Source organism: Monodelphis domestica, chromosome 5, assembly GCF_027887165.1.
Source record: "Monodelphis domestica isolate mMonDom1 chromosome 5, mMonDom1.pri, whole genome shotgun sequence".
NCBI classification, from domain to species: Eukaryota; Metazoa; Chordata; class Mammalia; order Didelphimorphia; family Didelphidae; genus Monodelphis; species Monodelphis domestica.
The window spans coordinates 102,013,412-102,034,411 of record NC_077231.1 but is presented as its reverse complement, the minus strand read 5'-3'; the positions used below and the strand labels follow the sequence as shown (position 1 = coordinate 102,034,411).

Here is a 21,000-nt window from a genome sequence, read left to right as displayed (position 1 = left end):
TGAAGGCTTAGAAGCCCGGCGGAAGGAGAGAGAAACTGCTAGCCCCTGGCTAGCCTGCCTTTTCAACTCTTCTCCCTGGCTCACTACCCTAGTCATGTCCCTCATAGGGCCCCTTATAATCTTAATCCTGCTCTTAACATTTGGTCCCTGCATTTTTAACCGCCTTGTTCGGTTCGTGAAAGACCGACTAGATGCCATCCAGGTGTTGGCCCTCCGACAACAGTATCAACCCCTAGCCACCTTTGAGCCCAGGCCAAGGGCTATGAACTGTCTCAGCGGGCAGGCCTTCCCTCTGCCCCCTAAGAGAAAAAGAAGTAGGAAATGAGGGAGGCCTGAGCAGGAAACTGCCAGGTCTTGGAAGTTAATATGTCAAAGGTCCCAGAAACAGGTACCAGATAAGAACTTAGGGGCCTGAGCAGGAAACTGCCAGGCCTTGGAAGTCAATATGTCAAAGGTCCCAACAGCAGGTACCAGAAAAGAACTTAGGGGCCATAAATGCCGGCAACATTCCAACAATGGTATGTACCAGATGAGGACTAGGGGGGCCATACATGTTGGAGGGTATATAATCCCAGTGGTCAGGACCTACAGGGGGAACTCTTTTGGCTGAGTTTCCCCTGGTGCGCGCCAGATCAATAAATGACCCTCTTGCTTAATTGCATTGTCTATTGGTCTTCCGTGGTGGTGGGCCAAAACCCAGACCCTAGCAGCACATCATTGTATTAGGCTCTAATCAATCTGTCCTTGGTGTGTTTGGGGCAGACATGGCCAGATCTCTCTCTATAACTCTTTGGAGGTGTCTGTCTTGGGTCAATGACTTGAGGCAATGCCCCAACATTTCCCTCTCTCTCTGAATAAAGCATTATATTTTAAAAGATGGGTTTCCCCAGGTTATATTTTTTTAAATAGTGATTAAAGTGGGTATACTTTTAAATTTTCAAGGTCTCCTCAATTTCCATTCCATACACCATAATATACCACAATTTGTTCAGCCACTTCCCAATTGATGGACATCCCTCAAATTTTAGTTCTTTAAAAAAAAAAGGCTTACTTTCCATCTTAGAATCTGTTAACTTGGAAACAACACAAAACTACTAAAGTAGTCAGCAAAAACAGTCTTTAATCAGGAAAGAGATAGTGTTCAGTTTTGGCCTCCACACAGAGCCAAGCCTCTAAAAACCACACAAAGCCAAGGGCTCTGGGACTCTGGGAACCATGTCTCTGGGAGAATGCACTGCCCAGATGATTTTCCAAAGAGTGACAGAATTTGGGTCTTTTATACCCTTTGGAGAACTTGGTACAACAAGCATTCATAGACAAGCTGTAAAGAGGCTGCAGCCAGCAGCTGGGACATCAGGAGAGGTCAACCACAATGAATACAAAAGGAAAGGATCAAACCAAGAGCTGGGCTTCCTGAGAGAGGACTTTAGTACAATAGGAGAAGCTACTAGGACAAATATGGGTACTCAACATTTGACTATATCTACCAGTCCCACACAAACTGATGTCACCAAACACTTCAAGGTCTATTGTTCAGTCTAAAACAGGTATGCTTGTTCCTTCAGGGTGAGTTCTCAAGGGGTAGGGGCAAATTTGAAACTTGCAGAAAACCTAATTGACAAATCAATGCTGTGAATTGGTTCCAAGTCAGAAGAGTGGTGAGGGCTAGGCAATGGGAGTTAAATGACTTGTTCAGGGTCCCACAGATAGGAAGTGTCTGAGGCCATAGGACCTCCAGTCTCCAGGCCTGGTTAAGCTACCCTGCTTGTCCCTCCTACTTTCTTTTTATAACTGTATTTTCCCACTAGAATATAAGCTCCTTGAGGTAGGAACTATCTTTTTATTTTTTGTTTGCTTTTTTTGTCTTAGCACAGTAGCTGGCATATATTAAGAGCTTAATGCTTTATCTAATAAATTCAGCTTTCTGCCACATGGTGACCCTTTGGAAACTTGATGACAGCTATCATGTTCCTCCTAATTCTTTTATTTTCTAAGATAAACATCCTCAGTTCTTACATTTAGGCCCTGCCCTAGCCTAGGTATGTCCTTCCTGGGTGACTGAGCCTTTGTCTGCTTCAATTTTCTCAACTGGAAAATGGGGATAATAATATCTGCTTCCCAGGATTGTTGTGAGGATCAAATAAGATAGCATTCAAAAAGTAGTCTGCAAATCTAAAAAACCCTCTAGAAAACTACATCTTACTATCATTAGTCCTAAACAATAGTGCCCGGAACTGAACATGGCAGGGGCCATTTCAGATGGGCAGGGCAGACAAAGAAAGAGGCAGCAGCACCATCATTGCCTGCCTCTTTCCTGGCACTCCACCAAAAACCTGGCCCTATGGAAAAGTGATGCCCAGCAGGGGCCACAGTCCAAGTGTTTCAAGCCCCAAGGGGATTAGAGTATTGGAACTGCAGGAGAAGGGAGGGAGAATGGGGGGGAAGGGTGGAAAGGGTGAAGAGGAAGGGAAGGAGGGAGGCGAAAAAGAAGGGAAAGGGGAAGAGTAGAGAGGGGTGAGATAAAGAGAGGTGAGGGTGAGGGAGGAAGATCCAGGGAGAGAGAAGAGACTGGGAAGAATAGGGAGGCGGTGAGATAGCAGAGGAGGGAAGGTGGAAGGAGAGGGGAGAAAGAGATGAATGAAAGGAAGAAGAGGAGAAGACTGCGGGTGGAGAGAAGGGGATGAAGAGGGAGGGAAATGAAGAAGGAAGGGAGAGGGAGGAGGAAGAGGAGGAGAGATCCGGGAGGGGTGGATAGCCCTATGCTTCCCTTTTTCCTCCTCCCACATCTCCTCCGCCACGCTGACGCTGACGTCTCGCGCGCGTGTCCGCGGCTGCCGGCGCGCCAGGACGTGCGTGCGTCGACGTGACGTTCTTTGTCACACGGCGCTGGCCAGGGAGGGCGGGTTCAAGGGGTGGGTCCCGACACCGCCAGAGCGTAGGAGAGAGAGTTTCCAGAGCACGCGCCGCCGAGCCAGGGCCGGTGACGTCGAGTACGAGAACGCGCACGCGCGCCCGGGGCTCGCTCCCTGCTCCTGCTCCTCCTCTCCCACTCCCCCCGACTGTGTTGAGGTCGGGGCCGGGTCCCGTGGCGGAGGTGAGTGTGGGGGGCACGGGCAGCGGGCCGCGGCGGAAGGGGAGCCCCCTCCAGCCTTCTGCGCCCCCCCAAAACTAGCTAGAGGGGTCGAAAGGCTTCGGAGGCAGGGGGCTCAGGATGAGAGGATCCCTTCTTATAAATCTCATGGGGGACTGAGGAACGAAGGGATCCCCATTTGAGGGCCCATGGGGGCGGAGTACGACAGAATCCCCCCTCTGTGGGCTCTTGAGGGGTCAAGGATGAGGGGATCTTCCTCTGAGGCTCGTGGGGGGCTGAGGTCGAAGAGATCCCCCTCGGTGGGCTCGTAGATGGCTCAGGACAAGAGGTTCACCTCTTTGGGTTCTTAGGATTCGAAGATGTTGAGATGCCCCCTTGGGAGCCAATAGGGGCTGAGGACGGAGGGACCCCACACACACACCCTGTGGGCTCATGGACCGGATGACGGGATCCCCTCAGTGGGTCTTGGAGAGCTGAGGTCGAAGGGACTTATGGGGTTGCTGAGGATAGAGGGGATACCTTCTGAAAGCTCACAGGGGCTCAGGATGAGAAGATCTCTATGAGGATTCAGCCTCTAAGAGCTGGGAGGGGGATTGAGGAATCAGGGGGATCCTCCCTTAGGAGCCCATAGGGACTGAGGTCTGGGGGAATCTTCCCTTCTAAGGCTCATGGGGGGCAGATGATGGAAATCCCTCTGTTGCAGAGCTGATGACTAGGGAGTCCTCCCAGTCTGCTCCCTCTGGAGGGGTTTATGTATTCTATGGGCTCTCCTTCTAGATTGTGCACCCCCTCAGAGTAGCTGAGTTATTTAGGAGATCCTGAAGAGAAAGGGATTCCTGCTCCCTCCCCCAACTCCCCTTGGGCGATGCTCTTTGTAGGGTGGAGGCTAAAATATCTTCTCCCCCTGGGTATCATCCTCTTGGCTAGGGCCCAGAACCTTGGAGTGAGAATGATTTCTTCCCTTTCTACCTGGCCCCCATCCCCCTGTAATCTGCTTTACTGTGGGGATCCCAGACCTAGGGATTTCTCCTTCCAATCCTGGGATCTCCCTGCACAAAACCTTGCCCTAGGGGCAGGGTGTGGGGTTTGCAATCCAGTTAGTTCTTCCTGTTCTCCCACTTGCAGGTTGGGCTTTGTCCCCTGCCCCCATCCCCCTTTCCCTCTCCTACCCTGGCTTTTGATCTGTTCTTCTGGCCCTGTTTGCTGGTTTCTGGTCATTTGCAAGCAACTTGTTGTCAAGGGATGCTGATTGGAGTTCCTCTCTTCCGCAGGGCCCTAGGAGGAGCCCCAAGGAGGGCATCTTTTCCTCTCCTGGCCGCCTCTGCGGCACTGCCCTCTTCCACCTTGGCATGTGTTGGGCAGCATCCTGCAGCTCCCAAAGGGATGGAGCCCTGCCCCCAAAGGCAAGGGTGCGGTCCCTGAGGCCTTGGACCACCACCTGCTAACCTGACCTTGCTCCCTTTCTCATTCACTGAAGGAGATGGAAGAAAAAGAGAGATGTGATCCAGCCCCCTTGGCTACCTTCAATTGAAGTTCACTTGGAATTCAAGGCAAGGAAGAGGAAGACAATGGTCCTGGGTTCTGGACATTTTTTTGGTATCCAGCACTTTAGCTGTAGAGATAATGGCAAAATAAACTGAGGCATAGAGGTATTTTTCTACTGCATATAGGGTTTGGGGGGGGTTTTGTTACTGCTGCTGTTTCCAGCCTCTTCTCCGAGGGAAATCATGGCCCTTAGAGACTGAGGTGAACCCACCAATTCCCTGAAAGACCCAGGAGGCTACATTCTTCCTTGGAGGGGAAGGGTAGGGAGCTTCAGAGGCAACCTCCTTCTAGAAGACAAAAACATGAGTTGCATGCCATGGAGAGGTGACAAGACCAAATCAGGATCATTAGAACTACCCCAGCCAGCGCCCCCCCAAATCTACCATGAGAAGCAGCGCCGTGAGCTGTGTGCCCTCCATGCACTCAACAATGTCTTCCAGGACAGCAACGCCTTCACCCGGGAAACACTACAGGAGATTTTCCAGAGGTAGGAGGATTACTTTTTCTCCTGGGGTTCTTGTCACCTGGATGCTTGGGATTTCTAGTTTTCCTAGGGGAGGGAAAGGAGTGAAGATGTCCCAAATTTCCTTAAGCACATACAACCCCTAAAAATGAACCCTCCCTGTCAGAAGACTAAAAGCTGCCCTGTCTGGGGACCAGAGCTCAGCCCTTTGAGGGTTTTCAGAGGTCATGAGAATTATTTCTGCAGTTTCTGGATGGACCCCAAGCAAACTCTGGCTGTGAGTCTATCAAAACTTTTCAACTAGAAGGAGCTGGGCCTGCTGGGGAAGCTTAGGGACCGTCCCTCTTTTGAGATGGCCCCACACAGAAAAGGGGTGCTGGGAGACCTCCCTAGTTCATTCCTTCTGAATTAGAAATGCTGCCTCATGGAGCTGAACCTCAGCTAGGAAGAAGCACCTTCTTTCCAAGTACCATCACCTTTCTCCTAAAAAGCTGTTGCTCTCCATGTGCCAACTACATTTTAATGGGCATAATTATTGTCTAATGGCAACAATAACTTTATTTGTAGACTAGAATGGCAGAGATCTCATTGGCCTGCATCATGGCCATTGGCAGAGACGAGCAGAATTTCCTCCATTCAGGAGGTAAAATAACTTGCCCCATGATCACATCACATCACATGGAGGAGGAGAGAGTAGGAACTGTTCTGCTCTTGGTCCATGAGACTGGCTAGTGTTACTAAGTGCTTCCTGGTCCAAGTTATTTTGTCAGTAGATACCCTGGAGGAGGAAAAAATAGATTATAATACTGCCTTTAACATGGAGCTTTTTATTTGGCCCTGGGGAGTGACGGAAAGATTGATTCTTTACTCTAGCTATTAAGGACCTGATAGCAGGTGCTTCCAAGGTGGGAAGGAGGCTGACCTGGCTGTCTGGACAAGGTGTGTAGGAGAAACCATGGACCCATTTCCTGTGACTGGAAGAAGAGGCAGGGAAGTTTGAAGGGCTCCAGAGATGTATAAGACAGCCCCTTGCAGGGACACTAGATGGTATTGAGAGCAGACTACTGTGAACAAGGTGGGGATGCTTTGGGCTTTGTGATCAGTTGGATGGAGCCTGCTTAAGTTGGGTCTTTAAGAAGGGTGGAACATTTCTTACATCCAGAACCCAGTGTGGCCTGTAGATAGGGGCACAGAAAGTGGAGCATTCAGTGTCTGAAGGGGAAAGAGGCTGAAATGAGGCTGGACAAAGGTTGGGGCCAGACTGGAGGGCAAAGGAGAGGTAGGCAAGGGAACCACGAAAGATTGCTGAGCCTCTGAGGGACTGTTAGCATTCGAATCAAGAGGTTGAAAAGACCCCAATGAAGGATGATAGGAGAGGAGCTGTGCTGGTGAAATGCTTCTGAAATCATCTCCCTGGGAAGGGAGAGTCAGAGGGCCCTGACTCCATCAACCATCAAGGCCAACCCCTTCATTTTTACAGAGGTGGAAACCAGGACCCAGCAGGGGAGGGGCTTGGAAAAGAAGAGAAATCTGGAACTGGAAGGGAGTGCAGAGACTAGGCTGACCCCCTGAGTGTGAAGAGGAAACTGAGGCGAAAAGTTCCAGTGACAGGCCAGTGAGCCTCAGAGGAGGCATCCAGGCCAACCCCCTCCTTTTACGGGGGTCAGAGACTAGAACCCAGGGGGCTGAGGGACTGACTCCCAAGTAAGTACCAGGCCTCTCCTCAACCTTCAGGAGTAGCAGCATTATGGGGATCTCCTAGTTTCAGGCTAGCAGAATGTCCTTTCCAGAGAGACAGCAAGTAGGGGATGGAAGCATCCTTGATGGGGGGCCTTGTGGTGTGTTTGGTGACAGCAGGATTCTTCCCAGAGGCTAAGCAGGGCAGATAGAAGTTCTCCAGGCTTGTCACACTGACAGGAAGGACTCAGCAGACCCTCTAGCCTGTCAGCCCGAGGGCAGCTGTCCTGGACAGGGACTGCCCAATGCCCCTCTCCAGGAGTGCTTGCCAGGTGTTTTCTCTGGACAATTTTTTTGGAGGCATTATTGAATCTTCTTTGTAAAAGCACTCTCTACTCCATCTCTGGTAACCTTTTAGAGGGGTTACAGAAAACTCAGCACCAAAGGATGAAAGGGATCCCTTACCCCACTCCCAAAGTATATCTTGGATTATTATAAAACATAGGTCTTCCACATGTGTGGATGTGCACGCGCATGTGTGTGCGCGCGTACACACACACACACACACACACACACACACACACACACAGAATTGAGTCCTGAACCCCAGGCTGTTTGGAGAAGGGACTCCACACCATCCCTAGGACCTAGCTCTGGGCTGAGCCTAGGTGAGGCTGAGCACAGTGCCATACTGCTGGATGCTTTTGTCCAGGAATCAGATTGAGGATGCTTCCAGCTGGCCTTGATGAGTCACGAAGCACTCCCTTTGTGGCAAGCCCTGACCTAAGGGCTGTAGGGACAGCCGCAGAAGACAGCGTCCCAGCCCCTGTGGAGCTCTTAATTAGTTGAGCAGATGAAATTTACCTTCAGGAAACATGCAGGGTAGGATATAATTGTTGGGCCTGGAGTGCAGGAAGAACTCAGGGAAGGGGCTGAGGGTCTGGCTCCTGGGGGTAAGTGCCTTCTAGACCTCCCTTCAGCCCTTTGGGGTTAGCAGCATCGTGGGGGTCTCCTTAGTTACAGGCCTAATCTTGGCACTCTTGGGGAAAGCTTTTTGGAGGAGATGAAGATTTAGGTAAATCTGGAAGGAAGTTCAGGACTTGGACAGGTAAGGATAGCATTCTAGGAACTTGGAAGGGAGCTTGCGGGATAGGGGCAAGAATGAGCCTGTTGTTTATTGAGAGAGAAATATGGAGGCCAGTGGTCTGCAGATGAGGAAGGCCTGTGAGATCAGGTCATGGATCCCAAAGGTAACTGGGAGCTCATGACATATCCCTTAAAACCCCAACCTTCTCATTGAACTGCCTACTGAGAGGCAGCTCAGTGCCCAGGAAGACCTGTTGCATCTGGCCTTGACCTGACCTCAGCTCCATCAAACTGCTCAAAGAATTGTCCTAAGGAACCAGTGCCTATGCCAAGCTCTCCTGCTTCCAGGCCTAGAGGATAATTGGAAGGGCCTCACCATCCAGCATCCTACCTCTTTTATCTATTTATTTGGAGACCTGTGGTATCCCCTAGCAAGGCAGGGACTTTCTCCTATTTGTCTCTGAACTCCCAACTCCCCATCACACTATCCTGCACATAGTAGGTACTTAATTTACCTACTATTTTTTTATTTTTTTTTTTATGTGAGTTCAATCAAAGATGTTTGGAAGATTCCTCTGGAGGCAGTGTGCAGAGGATGGCCTTAGGAGGCTGTTCCAGTTCAGTAAGAGCCCTCTTCTTGAGGAAGAACCAATGGTCATCATGTAGAGAGGACAAAAGGAAGAAGAATCAAATAACCAGAATTGGGGAATCTGGGGGATGCTAAGAACAGAGATATGCAATAGGTAGACTGACTTTGTTATAGCCAGTTTTTTGTTTTTTTGTTTTTTACTCTTACCTTCCATCTTAGAATCAATACCTTGTATTAGTTCTAAATCAGAATAGCAGCAAGGGCTAGGTGATTGGGGTTAAGTAACTTGCTCAGGGTCACCCAGCTAGGAACTCTCTACGGTCAGACTAGAATCCAGAACTCCTGTCTCTAGATGTGACTCTCAATCTACCAAGTCACCTAGCTAATCCCTAGCCAAAGTGTTCCAAACACTTACCTTTCAAGGTTTGAGGCATCTGATTGATCTGGTGTGAACCACTGGAATTCAAGAAGGGGAGGGTCAAGGTTAGTGCTTTAAAAAGCCACATTTACCTGGAGGGTACATGGGAGTGAGCAAAGACTTGAGGCAGGAAGTCAAAACACTGGTTCTGTAGTGCACACAGGGTTAGGAGGAGGAGAAGAAGTGCAAGGCCCTCAGGGAGTTTAGAGCCCCATCTTTAGAGGGGAGAGTAGAGGACAGGAGGTGATTTCAAATACAGAAAGGGAAAGAAGTTCATTTGGGAGACAAGGCCCACAGAGCAGAGCCTCACACAAAGACACTAGGAAGGCAGGCAGGTGAGAGCTCAGTGGTGGAGGACTTTGAATACCATGCCAGAGAGTTGGGTTTTGCTATCCATCTGTCTAGGCTTTTTGTACAAAGAAGGTACCTTCCATTTAGACCCAGAGCCTTAGGCTCATTGGTAAGGGAGAGGGAATTACTACTAACAGAGAAACATCCAAGCTAGTGGATTGAAGGGGACAAAGAAATACAAGGAGAGCAGGGAAAGCAGGTACCAGCTGTAGCACTCCTCTTTCCTAAGGAGAAAGAACAACATGGCAGCTCCATCAAGAGCAAGGTCCCAGTCTACTACCTCTAGACAAGACAAGCCACCCCCCACCTTTTTTTTTTTAAATCCTTACCTTCCATCTTGGCTCCAAGGCAGGAGAGTGGTAAGGGCTAGGCAGTGGGGGTCAAGTGACTTGCCCAGGGTCATACAGCTGGGAAGTGTCTGAGGCCGGATTTGAACCTAGGACCTCCCGTCTCTAGGCCTGGTTCTCAATCCACTGAGCTACCCAGCTGCCCCCGAAGACAAGCCCTTTTGTTGGTAGTGAGGAAAGGGTGTTTTTTTAATTAACTTTTTGTGAATTTCATTTAATAACAAATTTTCACAAAGTTATATAATCCAAATTCTCTTCCTCCCATCTTCCTTTTCCCTCCCAGAGCTGGCAAGCAATTCATTTTATATTATCACACATTACATATTCCCATATTATTTTCACAAGTAAATAATCTTATAAAACAAAAACCCCAAAACAAAGAAATGAAAAATCATCTGTTTTCTTCTGCTTTCCAACTCCAACGGTTCTTTCTCTGGAGGTGGCTGGCATTCATTGTCTTAAGTTCCTCAGATTGTCATGGGTCTTTGTATTGCTGAGAGTATCGAAGTCTATCACAGTTGATCATTTCATACTATTGCTGTTACTGTGTACAGTGGTCTCCTGGTTCTGCTCATTTCACTCTGCATCAGTTCATGTAGGTCTTTCTAGAATCCTCCTGTTCATCATTTCTTATAGCACAATGGTATTCCATCACCGTCATATACCACAATTTATTCAGCCATTCTCCAGTTGAGGGGCATTTCTTTAGTTTTCAATTCTTTGCCACCACAAAAAGAGCAGCTATAAATATTTTTTATAGGCAGGTCCTTTCCCATTTTCTAGAAAGTTGAATAAGGGAGTGACACAAACACCTAGTAAAAACAATATTAGTGTTTGGTATGTAGGCAGCAGTGTAGTGGAAAAAAAGGATAAGGATGATTTAGCCCAATAAATTTCTAAATTATCTAAATGGGTAAACACTTGAGAGACCTACAATTTTACCAGTGAGATAGAAGACAGATATCTTATATAGCTTAGCACTTTTGTGTGGTGTATGGTGTAGCTTCTTGTGGCTGAAAAAAGTTCATCCTTTGGTGATCAACCTTATGGTAAAGGGCCTTTCCAAAGTTAGTCATCAAGGCCTCATGTGGAGGCCAGGTGTGGCATGATGGGCAGTCATTTGTAATGAGGCCCACACTTGAAGTTTTTTCAGCTCAGTCTACTTACCTATTATCTAGCATGACCAGGATCCCCAACATTGAAGGACGGGAAGATAACTTACCATAGAAGGCAGTATCCAAACATCATAAGAAAACCCAAAGAGTTAAAATATGTGGAATCACAAGAGCAATTCAAAGTGCTCATGAAAACCCACTTCAAGGTGCTCTTCTAAACCCAGCAATGAGTCTTATCCCTTGTGTGGGGTTGGGGTAGAGGAGTGGTATCTGACAGACCATCCTGGCAAGGGGATTCCATAAATGAGGGTCCTCTGTGGCAAAAGTGCCCTTTATAGTAGGTATAGTCTCCAGAGTGAGACTTAAAGATGGAGCCCATGTCTTAAGATTCCCATACCAGACAACTAACTTCTTTATGGGATTTAGTTAAATTGCTCTTTGAAGCAGAGTCCAGTGATGAAAAGTAATGGTCAGGAAACAAGTGTAGGGTTGAGTAAAGTTGAACATCCTCTTTAATATTCAGGGTGGCATTGGGCAAGAAGACACATAATGTGGCAAGGGGGCTAGATTGGGCATCAGGAGATGTGTGTTTGAGGCTGGACTTTGCTACTCAAAAGCTTTATGACCACAGATCGGGCTGGTCCCCTCTTTGCCCTTTAGTATGATTACCTGTAAAATGGGAATGCTTGTACTCTGGATGGATCTAGATAGTACTGTGTTTGAACCCTCTCTTAACTGCCACTTGGACACACCTGGGAGAGGCCCATTGACCCTATCAGATCCTAAGAGTGAGCCCATCTTCCTCTGTGTTTGCAGACTGTCTCCAAACACCATGGTGACACCCCACAAGAAGAGCATGCTGGGAAATGGGAACTATGATGTGAATGTCATCATGGCGGCCCTTCAGACCAAGGGCTATGAAGCAGTTTGGTGGGACAAGCGAAGGTAATTGAGACCAACCCTGGATGGCTGCAGCCTAACACTGTATTTACAACCTGGTCCCTCTCAAGCCTTAGGACTGATCGCATGAGTGGGAGGTGGACGATTATGGTCATTAAAGTTCAGTAACCTTGGGGAACAGATGGACTGTTTCCAAGCTTTGCTTCATTTCTTTTTCCTCAGGGATGTCAGTGTCATTGCCCTCTCTAATGTCATGGGCTTCATCATGAATCTCCCCTCTAGCCTCTGCTGGGGTCCATTGAAGCTTCCACTCAAAAGGCAGCATTGGATCTGTGTCCGAGAGGTGGGGGGCACCTACTACAACCTTGACTCCAAGCTCAAGATGCCCGAGTGGATTGGAGGCGAGAGTGAGCTCAGGTGGGCCTTCAGCCTCTTCTGTTGTTGAAGCAGGCCAGTTCTGTTGGTTTGAGGGTTTCATTTTTGTTGCAGGGCAGGGGGGGTGGGAAGGAACTGACCAAGAAAGGAGAGGGATGAAGTCTCTGTGGCTGCCTTTGTTCCACTTTTCCCCCTATGCTTCCTATAAGGCCATAGAAATAATTGCCCTCCCCAAAAAAACCCCTTTACTTTCTGTCAGTAACAACTCTAAGATAGGCAAAGGCTAGGCAAATAAGGTTAAATGACTTGCCTAGAGTCACATAGCTAGGACTTAAATCTGCCTGAGGTCAGATTTAAACCCAGGACTTCCTATCTCCAGGCCTGGCACTTCACCTGCTGGGCCACCTAGTTGCCCACAGAAAAGTGGAAACTTTTTCATTTTTTCATACTTGGCAGGCTGTGCATAAGGCTGCACATTTGGGGTTCTGAAAGGTATAACAGTCCATGTTTTAGGGAATGGGCTGCCCTGAGGCTGAAGCTTGCCATCATTGCAGCTTTTCTCTTCCTTCTCATTAATTTGCCTTCTTCTCACAGGAAATTTTTGAAACATCAGCTCCGAGGGAAGAACTGTGAGCTGCTGCTGGTCGTCCCAGAAGAGGTGGAGGCCCACCAGACTTGGAGGGCAGATGTGTAACCCAGCTCTGCCTTTCTTTCCCTCTTTAACTCCAAGCCTTCCCCTCCCCAAGAGCCTTCATAGTGGTGTGGCCTGTTTGACCACAGCTCTCTTTTTCCTGCCCCCACATCTTGTTGGGTTCATTCTTCCCAGACTCGACAGTGCAATAGGTCAGTTGAGGGGCAGTCACTTTTTCCTGGAGAAGGAAGGAAGTGAGGACACTGTCCACCTCCTCTTAGGCTCCTTTTCAGAGCAGAGGAGGAGAAAAGGTGACTTCTTCCTTATAGAGGCCATACTTTGGATTTGACACATACCCTTTGCTGGAGTTTACCACCTGCTGCCCCCTATTTGGACATGCTGCCTCCACTTTCCCTTTCCTGTAATTAATGGGTCTGAAGATACTCATAAAGCCCAGGCTGACTGACTTGGAGGGCCAAAAGCATAGGGCCTCTCAGGAAATCATCTCCATTACCCTCCTTAGCAATGGTACGGCATGATGAATGATTCTAACCTTCAGCCCCAACTCACCTAAGAGTATCTCTAAAAGGAAAGGGGCCCATTGTGAGTGTTTTTCAAGAGGAAAATTTCTTTTAAATTGGGCATTAGCTGAATTGTGTCACATTCAGGAGGGGCAAGGGTTGGGAAGCTACCCATACACTAAGTGAGGGGATGACCTGGCCTTGGGTGTCTAGTTCTATGAAGTCCCCACCATTTCACCACGGGAGGAAGTTGTAGGAGAAAAGGAAGAGATGTCTCCAACTTTACCCCAAGGACCTCAACAGGAAGAGTTTGAGCTGAGAATGTTCTTTTCTAAAGGAATTCTAGTCATTGAGGACAGGAATAGCGCTAGCGGGACTGGGAGTGGAGGCAGCTTTTAAGAGCCAAATCAGATAGTGGGACCCCCAAATCATATAGTGGGAATGTTGTGGCATGTGGCCTTTGACCATCTGCTGACAGCCTTTTACAGGTGGCCACTTTTATAATTCTTGAAGAGAGGCAATTAATGACTTTAAGTTCCCCCGACCCTGGTTGGTTATCTGAGCAGTTGTGGCTCCCTTAGAAATGAAGGGAGAAGAGTGAAGGTGCTGACTGGTAAGGGTCAGAACTAGGACCATAGGACAAGCCTGAACAGGCCAAGCTGGCCTGAGCCATCAGTAGCTTTCTCCCACCTGTGACTGGAGCGCATGTTTACACCAGCACTTCTGCACACTTACTTACAGTCCACCAAGGCCATTTTTTTTATGCTGAATGATGGCGGCCAGAAAGCGGTTCCTGCATCATCCCTTCCCAGCACTTGGCCGCAATGTCTCCTGCGCCGTTTTTCACACTAGCTAGACCTGCTGCTTGGCCCCTTGGGGAGTTCTGTGACCCTGCACGATGACATTCCATTCATCACCACCAGCCAGAAGATTCAGCCAACTTTGGTGGGCCTGTAGGAAGAGCTCCGTCCATGACAGCAAGCCATTTGCTGGGAAGGAACCTGCTAGATCCATGCAAATGGCACAAGAGGCTTCATGCACATGGAGTCCACAAGCCAATGGAATATGCAAAGACGCTTTATAAACATTTCAGGGCTGGTTTCTCTGTTCATATCCAATTCTGGTGCTCAGGAACAGGGACCCACGCTGATGCCCAAGGGCATGGAGATCCCTGTCCCTCCAAGGAAGGGGGTCTCCAGGCCCTATTGCCCATCAGTGGGCAACCCTAGGCTGTTTATTTTTCTTGCTTCCCCTCCTCCCTTTTGTTGGCCTTGTGCTGGGTTTGTTTACAGAGGATGTATTTTGTTTAACCAAATATTAAAAAAAAAAAGGAAAACAAATAAACCCCATTACTCATCTGTCTGCTTGAGTTCTGTATGTAAAAGGAAAAAAATAAACCCTTTTCTTTACTGTGTTGTTGATTTCATGTAAAAGGGTTTACTTATCTTGGGCAGGACAAGTCTTTCTTGTTGCTCATTTTAATTCATTACCTTATTTATGGTCAGTGTGGCCAAAGTCCAAAACTTGACCCTGCTTTATAGGCTTGGGTCTAAACCTAAGTCTTTTGTCTCTTAACCCATGTGGACTTATTTCCTTATTTGCAAAAAACATCTCCCATGATCCTTCAGGTGTAGTAACTCATAGTCCTAATTCATTAAAAATTTAAGATTCCTATGAAGTCAGGTGATTGTAGAATCCCTTCTAGTTGTGACTTCCCATTGCACATTTAAAATATGACCCTCTTGGTGGGGACTATTCCCAGATGTTTATCTTTGCAGGGCAGGGATCCTCAGTCCTCAAAACTCCATGGGGCAAATTCTGTCTCCATTTTGCAATCCCAAGCCATAGGCTATTCAAACCAACTTCTTGCTGGACTGAGTCTTTCCCAACTTTTCTCTGCTAATGGTTTTTTGTAAGACTATGGCAAGCTTAGAGACCTCTTCTGTTTATCTGAGTCAATCTTTGAAGCACTGGAGATGGACCTCCAGCTAGTCTACCCAAAGCAAGGTGAATACAAGCTAGTCTGAGTAAGAATCTAGTGCAGAAAAGAGGAAGCCTGACTCCATGAGCCTTGGATGACTTTCCTTCTGGAAACTTAATGTCTTTGGCTTGGGAGCACTGGGTGGTTGTGCTCCTGGCAATCTAGGTCAAATCTAATCCCAAAGTCAATATGGAGAATCACAGCTCTGGAGAGGGAGACAGACAAGCCATGTGACCAAGACTTCGAGTTGGAATCATTTTTAATATTTATTACAAAAAGTTAGCGATGATTTTCTCATACACACATTGCTTTATAGGGCAAACAGAAAACTGCCAGCATGCCAGGAAGAGACCATGACTCCTTCATCCTTCTCCCTGGTTATGGGTAGAGCTACCCAGAACACAGACTCCTTCATCCTTCTCCCTGGTCTTGGGTAGAGCTGCCCAGAACACACACATTCAGTGATGCTTGTAATAAACCCCACAGTTGATGCACTGGGTCAGTCTGGTTTCTTCCCCCCACAGTTCTTAGTGGTCAGGAACACAATCTTGCTGACTTCTGTGTCCCCCTCCCCTCCAAAGGCAGGGGATCCCTTGACTGATAGCAGCTTAGTGAGGTGGATGGCAAGGCCAAAGGGAGCTAGGGAGTTATTCTGCATCCTTGCACTCCCTGATATCAGTGAGAGGACTGAAGAAAAAGACATCATGCCAGTGTGCACTGCACAGCTCTACAGAGGGGTAGCAAGGATTCTGCCCATAGTGTTCGGATGGTTCAACGTGCCCAAGAAACCCAGAAATAAACAAAAACACTTCAAACAACCAACAGTTCCTAAACACAGTTGAGTTTGAAACTTCCCCTCATCAAGCACAGTCAGATGCAGTAGATCTTCTCTAAATCTTTCCAGGAAGTGGAGGCAGGGCCCCTGGCATCCCTCCAGACAGACCTGTGTTAGGGCCTAGAAGGATCTATAAGAAAAAGGGAAAGAATCACAAGGAAGGAAAAAAATGTTACACAGGTGATCACTAAAAGAACCTTAAATAGTGTCCAATCTGGTCCCTTTCATTTTACGGACATTGAGCCTCTACACCGAAAATCTGGAGTTCCTTGCTTCAGTCTGGGGTTGGCCTTAGGACTCTGTGGATAGAACATGTCCACATGCCGACATACTAGGGCATGTGAATCAGCCATCCAAGGGAAGAAGGGCTTGATGCAGCGCTGCTGAGTATACAGCTGGAAACTCCCACTCTGGACCAGAGACTGAGGAGGTTCCCCCGGCCAATCTCACCTGCCGCTGCTGTAGTTGTTGCTGCTGCTCCATCTGGAGCTTCTCCGTTTCAAAGACAACCGGCAGAACGAGGATCATGAAAGAGGTGGTCCCAATCCACAGAGCTGCCCTGGAGAACCTGCCCCAAACACAGGAAGGAAGGCAGGTGGTGAGCCTGGTCTGTGGGAACCTGCCTGCCCTAGCACAGCTGGTCCTGCAGCTTCCTCCAACTCAGAAGAAACCCCCTGGGCTAGTGGGAAAGTGATGAATGACCTCAGGCACCCCTTCTTCTCAGGAGAAAGTCTACCTTTCTATAAAATGGGGAAACTTCCTGCCTCACAGGCTTGCTAGGAGGGAAAGCACTGGACAACCTTCCAAGTGGCAACCAAGTACTGTCTTTACTTTTGAAAGAAAGCACACTGGAGGAAGAGGGAGGCCTGGATTCACATATATGAATTGAGTACCATTGGCTAAACCTCTCTGCTTCTCTGTAAAATGGGGAGAACACACAGCCTCAAGGTGAGGAAAGCATGGGGTCTGGAGCTCAGAGTCCCTGCTTACCGGTACATTTTCTGGGCTACAGTGAGGGAGAGGTCAAAGGTAGCTCCTGCAGCAGACCGGACACTTTCTGGGAACATCTCTGTCAGGCCCCAAAGTCTCTCGGCCAGGGTCTCATCGAGCTGCAGAATTAAGAGAAGGTGAAAACTAGTCAAAAGCTGGAGTCAGAGTGCCTAGGTGAAGGCCCAGCTCTGGGTTCATGTCTTAGACGATGCCCTCAGTTTCCTCCTCTGTAAAAGGAAGGGCATGGATTAGACAATCATTGACATCTTTCCTATGATGACTTGGCCACTCCTCCCTCTTCTGGACCACTTTTTTCTCCTGTCTTCCCAGCCCACTCCCCTCTAGCCATTGATCACAGATCCAGAGCTGGCAGGGATCTTGGTTTTGTTTTAAACCCTTACTTTGTCCTCTTCCATAACAATTCTAAGGCAACAAAATGCTATGGGCTAGGCAATGGGGGTTAAGTGACTTGTCCAGGGTCACAAAGCTAGGAAGTATCTGAAACCACATTTGAATCCAGAGCTCTTGACTCCAGGCTTGGCACTCTAAACAACCTAGCATTCATCTAATAATTAATAGCTAACATTTATAAAGCACTTACTATGTGCCAGAAACTGGGCTAGATGCTTTAGCAATAGTATCTCATGAAATCCTGGAATGTTGGTGAGATGTATGCCCCTGTTACAGATCAGTAAAGAGAGATAGACAGAGATGGGAAGTGACTTATCCAGGGTCACAAAGCTGGAAGGGTCTAAGGCTGGATTTTAACTCAGGTTTTCCTGCCCCAGGCCCTAAGTGACCTAGCAGAGAGCACAGCCAGTCAGTCCCTAGGCACTGACCACAAGTTTACCAAGGGCAGGGGGAGAAGGAGGAAACAAAGGACTCACCCTCTTATGGGGGGGAGGGGCACAATGACAGCCTCCCAGGGTGCTGGGTTCCAGTCCTGCCTCTGACGAGTCCCTATGTGAGGACCAGGTCAGAAGCCCTGGATTCGAATTCTGCTGCCTCCCCTGTGACCTGGGTCTCGGGGAGGGGTTGGGTTGAGTCTTAGTCCCAGTGACCTTGGCCAAGTCATTTCCTTTCCGGGTTGCGGTCTCCTGGTGTCAGATTTCGGAGCCTCCCACCCCCTAATAAGGCCGGTGCCTAATAAAGGCTCGCTGCTGCTGCTGCTGCCGCCGCCGCCACTAAATGCAAGGGGCGGAAGATGGCTTCGAGCCGCATCCTGCCCCCGACCTCAGTTTTCCCGTCTGCAAAATGAGCGCCTCGTTTCCACCCGCCCCCGGGCCCCACGCGCGTTCGTCTGGCCCTGCCCGGTCGCACCTCGTCATCATCTTCGTCCTCCAGCTCTTCCTCGGCCTTGTCGGCGCCTCCCTGAAGCAGCAGCTCGTCCGTGGACACAGACGAGCCCGATGGCGAAGGGGCGGCGGCAGCAGTGGCGGAGGACGAGGCGGCAGCCATGACTCTAGGGGACACCGGAAGCGGAAAGAGAATGCGAGGCGCCAGGGGACGGGCAGAGTTACGGGAAGGGGAGGCGGAGCTGCGAGAGAGGGATGGAGGGATGGACGGAAGCGCACGCGTCCCTCGCGGCCGGAGGGAGAAGTGATACCGCGGAAGCCCCGGTGCTCAAGGCCGGGCCATAGACACCTCCCTAGCTAGGGCGGAACCAGTTGATCAGGAGCTAGACTGGGAGGGAGAGGGTGCGGGCGCCCCCACGCGGCTGGAGGGAGGAGTAACTCTGCGGAGGCCCCAGGGGTCTAGTCCCCTCGCGACTAGGATGGAACCAGATGGTCAGGGGCGGCGCCAGCCCCCCAACCCCGCACAGTGACGTCCTGGGGCAGATTCATCCGTCACATGTCCAGGCGAAGCCTTGCAGTTCTACAGCCAGGATTAGTTTATCAATAAGAAGGTCAAAGTGAATCCATCGTCCAATAGGGTTGGGCCTGCCCTCAAGGGGCTTCCAGAATACTTAGCCCTAGCAGGAAGAGGGCCCGGGCCAACCTGAGTCGCATCCAAAGGGTAAAAGATCTAGGTGAGCCAAGGATTGACAGGGTCAAACAGATCCTTCCCGGTAATCATCAATAAACATTCTCTGTGCTAGTGCTGGGGTGTGGGGAGGTATAGCCGCCCTGCCATCAGGGAGCTCCTCTTCTACGGCAGGACACATCTAGAGGCTTTGCCAGTCAGTGTTGTTCTTAGGGAGCAGCAACAAAGTAGATGACTAGGCCCTCACCTTTATATTTCTGATAGAGGTCAAGGACTTTGGTGTTAAGAACTCTCCCAGTGTTCCAGAGAGTGAGCCACAGTCCCTGCACCAAGGAGCCATTCCTGATGGTGGCTGAAGGCACCTGGCTTGTAGCACTTGCCCCTTCCCCAGGGTTCCCCACAGCTTCCTCCAGATCAACTGCCCTGAGAGAGGAGTTGGTGGGGAGAGTGGCCTGGAAGTAGGCCTTAGGGGCCTGCTTGGACTGAGGTAGGAGGTGCTGCCCCTCCCTAGGCTCCTGGGTCCAAATGCCTGTTGGTGGCCCTTGGCCACAGTTGTTCTTGGTTGTGATGAGGAAGGTGGGCCCTTCACTACAAGGGTGCTGTAGTTGGAACCCAAATGATTCCCAGAAAAGTGGTCTAGGAAGAAGAGGCTTGAGATATGGTGACTCAATCATGGGCTCTTTTGTTTCAAGATTCCTAGAATTGTTCTCTGAAATCATTTCAGTCAATCAGACCAGAAGTGCATGGAAGCTGGGCCAGTTAGGATGTTAACTGGGAAATAACACAGAACTATCAAATAGTCAGAAAAACCCAGTCTTTTATCAGGATAAGGATAAGTCCAGTATTTGATTCTTTACTCAGAGTCTGGTGCCACAACTTTTACAGGGTATAAACCCTGGACTGGGGATGTTATCCCTGGGAGTGTCACTGTGCTAGATGAGGACTCCAAAGAGCCATTAAAGTTGGGGAGCTTAAATACTTTCTAGGTGAAACAAGGGGGCTGAGGATGAGAGGGACAGTTGATTGACTTTACAATGGTAATAAAGGAAAATGAAGAGTTCCAGACAGGAATAACAGTGAGGGGCTGATGATTTACAATGTACACAAAAGGGAAAGACCCAGCCAAGGGCTGGGCCACCAAGGGAAAAGACTTTGGCCTTAGGGGAAAGAGACCATTGGGACAAAAGAGATACTTCTTAAAGATACATCTTAAAGTCTATAGTTAATCTAAGACCAGTGAAGTAGGACTTTTCCTCAGGGAGAAACTCTTCATGTGACAAGGTCAAAATTTGGGATTTCCACCTCTAAGCTAAGTAAACTGGGGATCACCAAGTCCCTCTAAGCTACAAGTTTGGGGACTTCTAGATTCCACAATGACAAGGATATTCTTCTGGTTGAAGCTAGAAACAGCTTGGATATAGATTGTGGCATTAAATAAAAATTGTTCCTGTTAAGTCAGAGATCAGTTAGGATTCTTTCTTCTCACAATAGCCACATGAAAAATGAACTATAAATACAAGGCTAGCAATTATTACTGGGTGTATTTACTTATTTCATTTTGGCTTCTCTGTGGATGTATGGTTTGCCCCAGTAGTTTCATTTGGATACCTAGAGCACAGGCTCCCACTAGCCCATTAGCTTTTGAGCTGGGCAAGACTGACATGGCCAAGCTCCTTCCAACTGGGGTGAGGATGGTCCACTACAGGGTACATATGACATCTGTCCCACACCGTTGAATTCTCAGGTTCTAATGGGTCCTTTAGGCAGTCTTCCATTTTAGCTATCACCACCTCCCAGCAGTGTCATACTGAGACTCATCAAGCTGGAAAAAAAACGTTTCTGTGTGAGGAGCAAGAGGCCTGCTTGGGCACTGACCCAAATGATGAGGATGGAGAAAGTAGAGAACTGAAGGCTGACAGATAAAAGGTCCCTAGCCTGATGGGACTTGCCTGCCATTTCCCTTCCCCTGGACATGAAGATTTGGGTGAGGGGGAAGCTCAAGTCTTCACCTGAAATGGTATCTGGCACTTAGGGGATGCCTCAGAGTATACAGAACATGTCATCAGATTTGACCAATAGCCCCACATTCCCTGTTGGCTTTC

At 48.8% G+C, this 21,000-nt stretch overlaps 2 protein-coding genes across 3 annotated transcripts; one reads left to right on the top strand and one right to left on the bottom strand.

Moving 5' to 3' along the window:
- The first annotated feature begins 2,906 nt into the window (after positions 1-2,906).
- JOSD1 (Josephin domain containing 1) lies at positions 2,907-14,518 on the top strand. 2 transcript variants are annotated; one of them, XM_007503192.3, is made up of 5 exons: positions 2,907-3,094; positions 4,363-5,123; positions 11,499-11,627; positions 11,805-11,999; positions 12,552-14,518. In XM_007503192.3, the coding sequence occupies exons 2-5, from the start codon at positions 4,939-4,941 to the stop codon at positions 12,649-12,651; spliced, it is 609 nt and encodes a 202-aa protein (XP_007503254.1). In that variant the 5' UTR covers positions 2,907-3,094; positions 4,363-4,938; the 3' UTR covers positions 12,652-14,518. The 2 variants fall into 2 exon arrangements, with proteins under 2 accessions (XP_007503254.1, XP_001362554.1); XM_001362517.4 differs by having other exon boundaries at positions 2,939-3,094; positions 4,569-5,123.
- Positions 14,519-15,331: 813 nt separating this feature from the next.
- TOMM22 (translocase of outer mitochondrial membrane 22) lies at positions 15,332-18,569 on the bottom strand. Its single transcript, XM_001367770.4, has 4 exons — positions 18,236-18,569; positions 16,916-17,034; positions 16,376-16,493; positions 15,332-16,055 (listed from the first exon to the last, which is right to left on the bottom strand). Exons 1-4 carry the CDS (start codon positions 18,371-18,373, stop codon positions 15,981-15,983), a joined length of 450 nt encoding a protein of 149 aa, XP_001367807.1. The 5' UTR covers positions 18,374-18,569; the 3' UTR covers positions 15,332-15,980.
- Between the last annotated feature and the right edge of the window lie 2,431 nt (positions 18,570-21,000).

Coding starts and splice junctions, on each gene's coding strand:
- JOSD1 (XM_007503192.3), top strand. CDS start 4,939: ATGAGTTGCATGCCATGGAGAGGTGACAAGACCAAATCAGGATCATTA. Junction 11,628..11,804: donor GTTTGGTGGGACAAGCGAAG/GTAATTGAGACC, acceptor CTTTTTCCTCAG/GGATGTCAGTGTCATTGCCC. Junction 12,000..12,551: donor GGAGGCGAGAGTGAGCTCAG/GTGGGCCTTCAG, acceptor TTCTTCTCACAG/GAAATTTTTGAAACATCAGC.
- TOMM22 (XM_001367770.4), bottom strand. CDS start 18,373: ATGGCTGCCGCCTCGTCCTCCGCCACTGCTGCCGCCGCCCCTTCGCCA. Junction 17,035..18,235: donor AGGACGAAGATGATGACGAG/GTGCGACCGGGC, acceptor TTAATTCTGCAG/CTCGATGAGACCCTGGCCGA. Junction 16,494..16,915: donor GTAGCCCAGAAAATGTACCG/GTAAGCAGGGAC, acceptor TGTTTGGGGCAG/GTTCTCCAGGGCAGCTCTGT.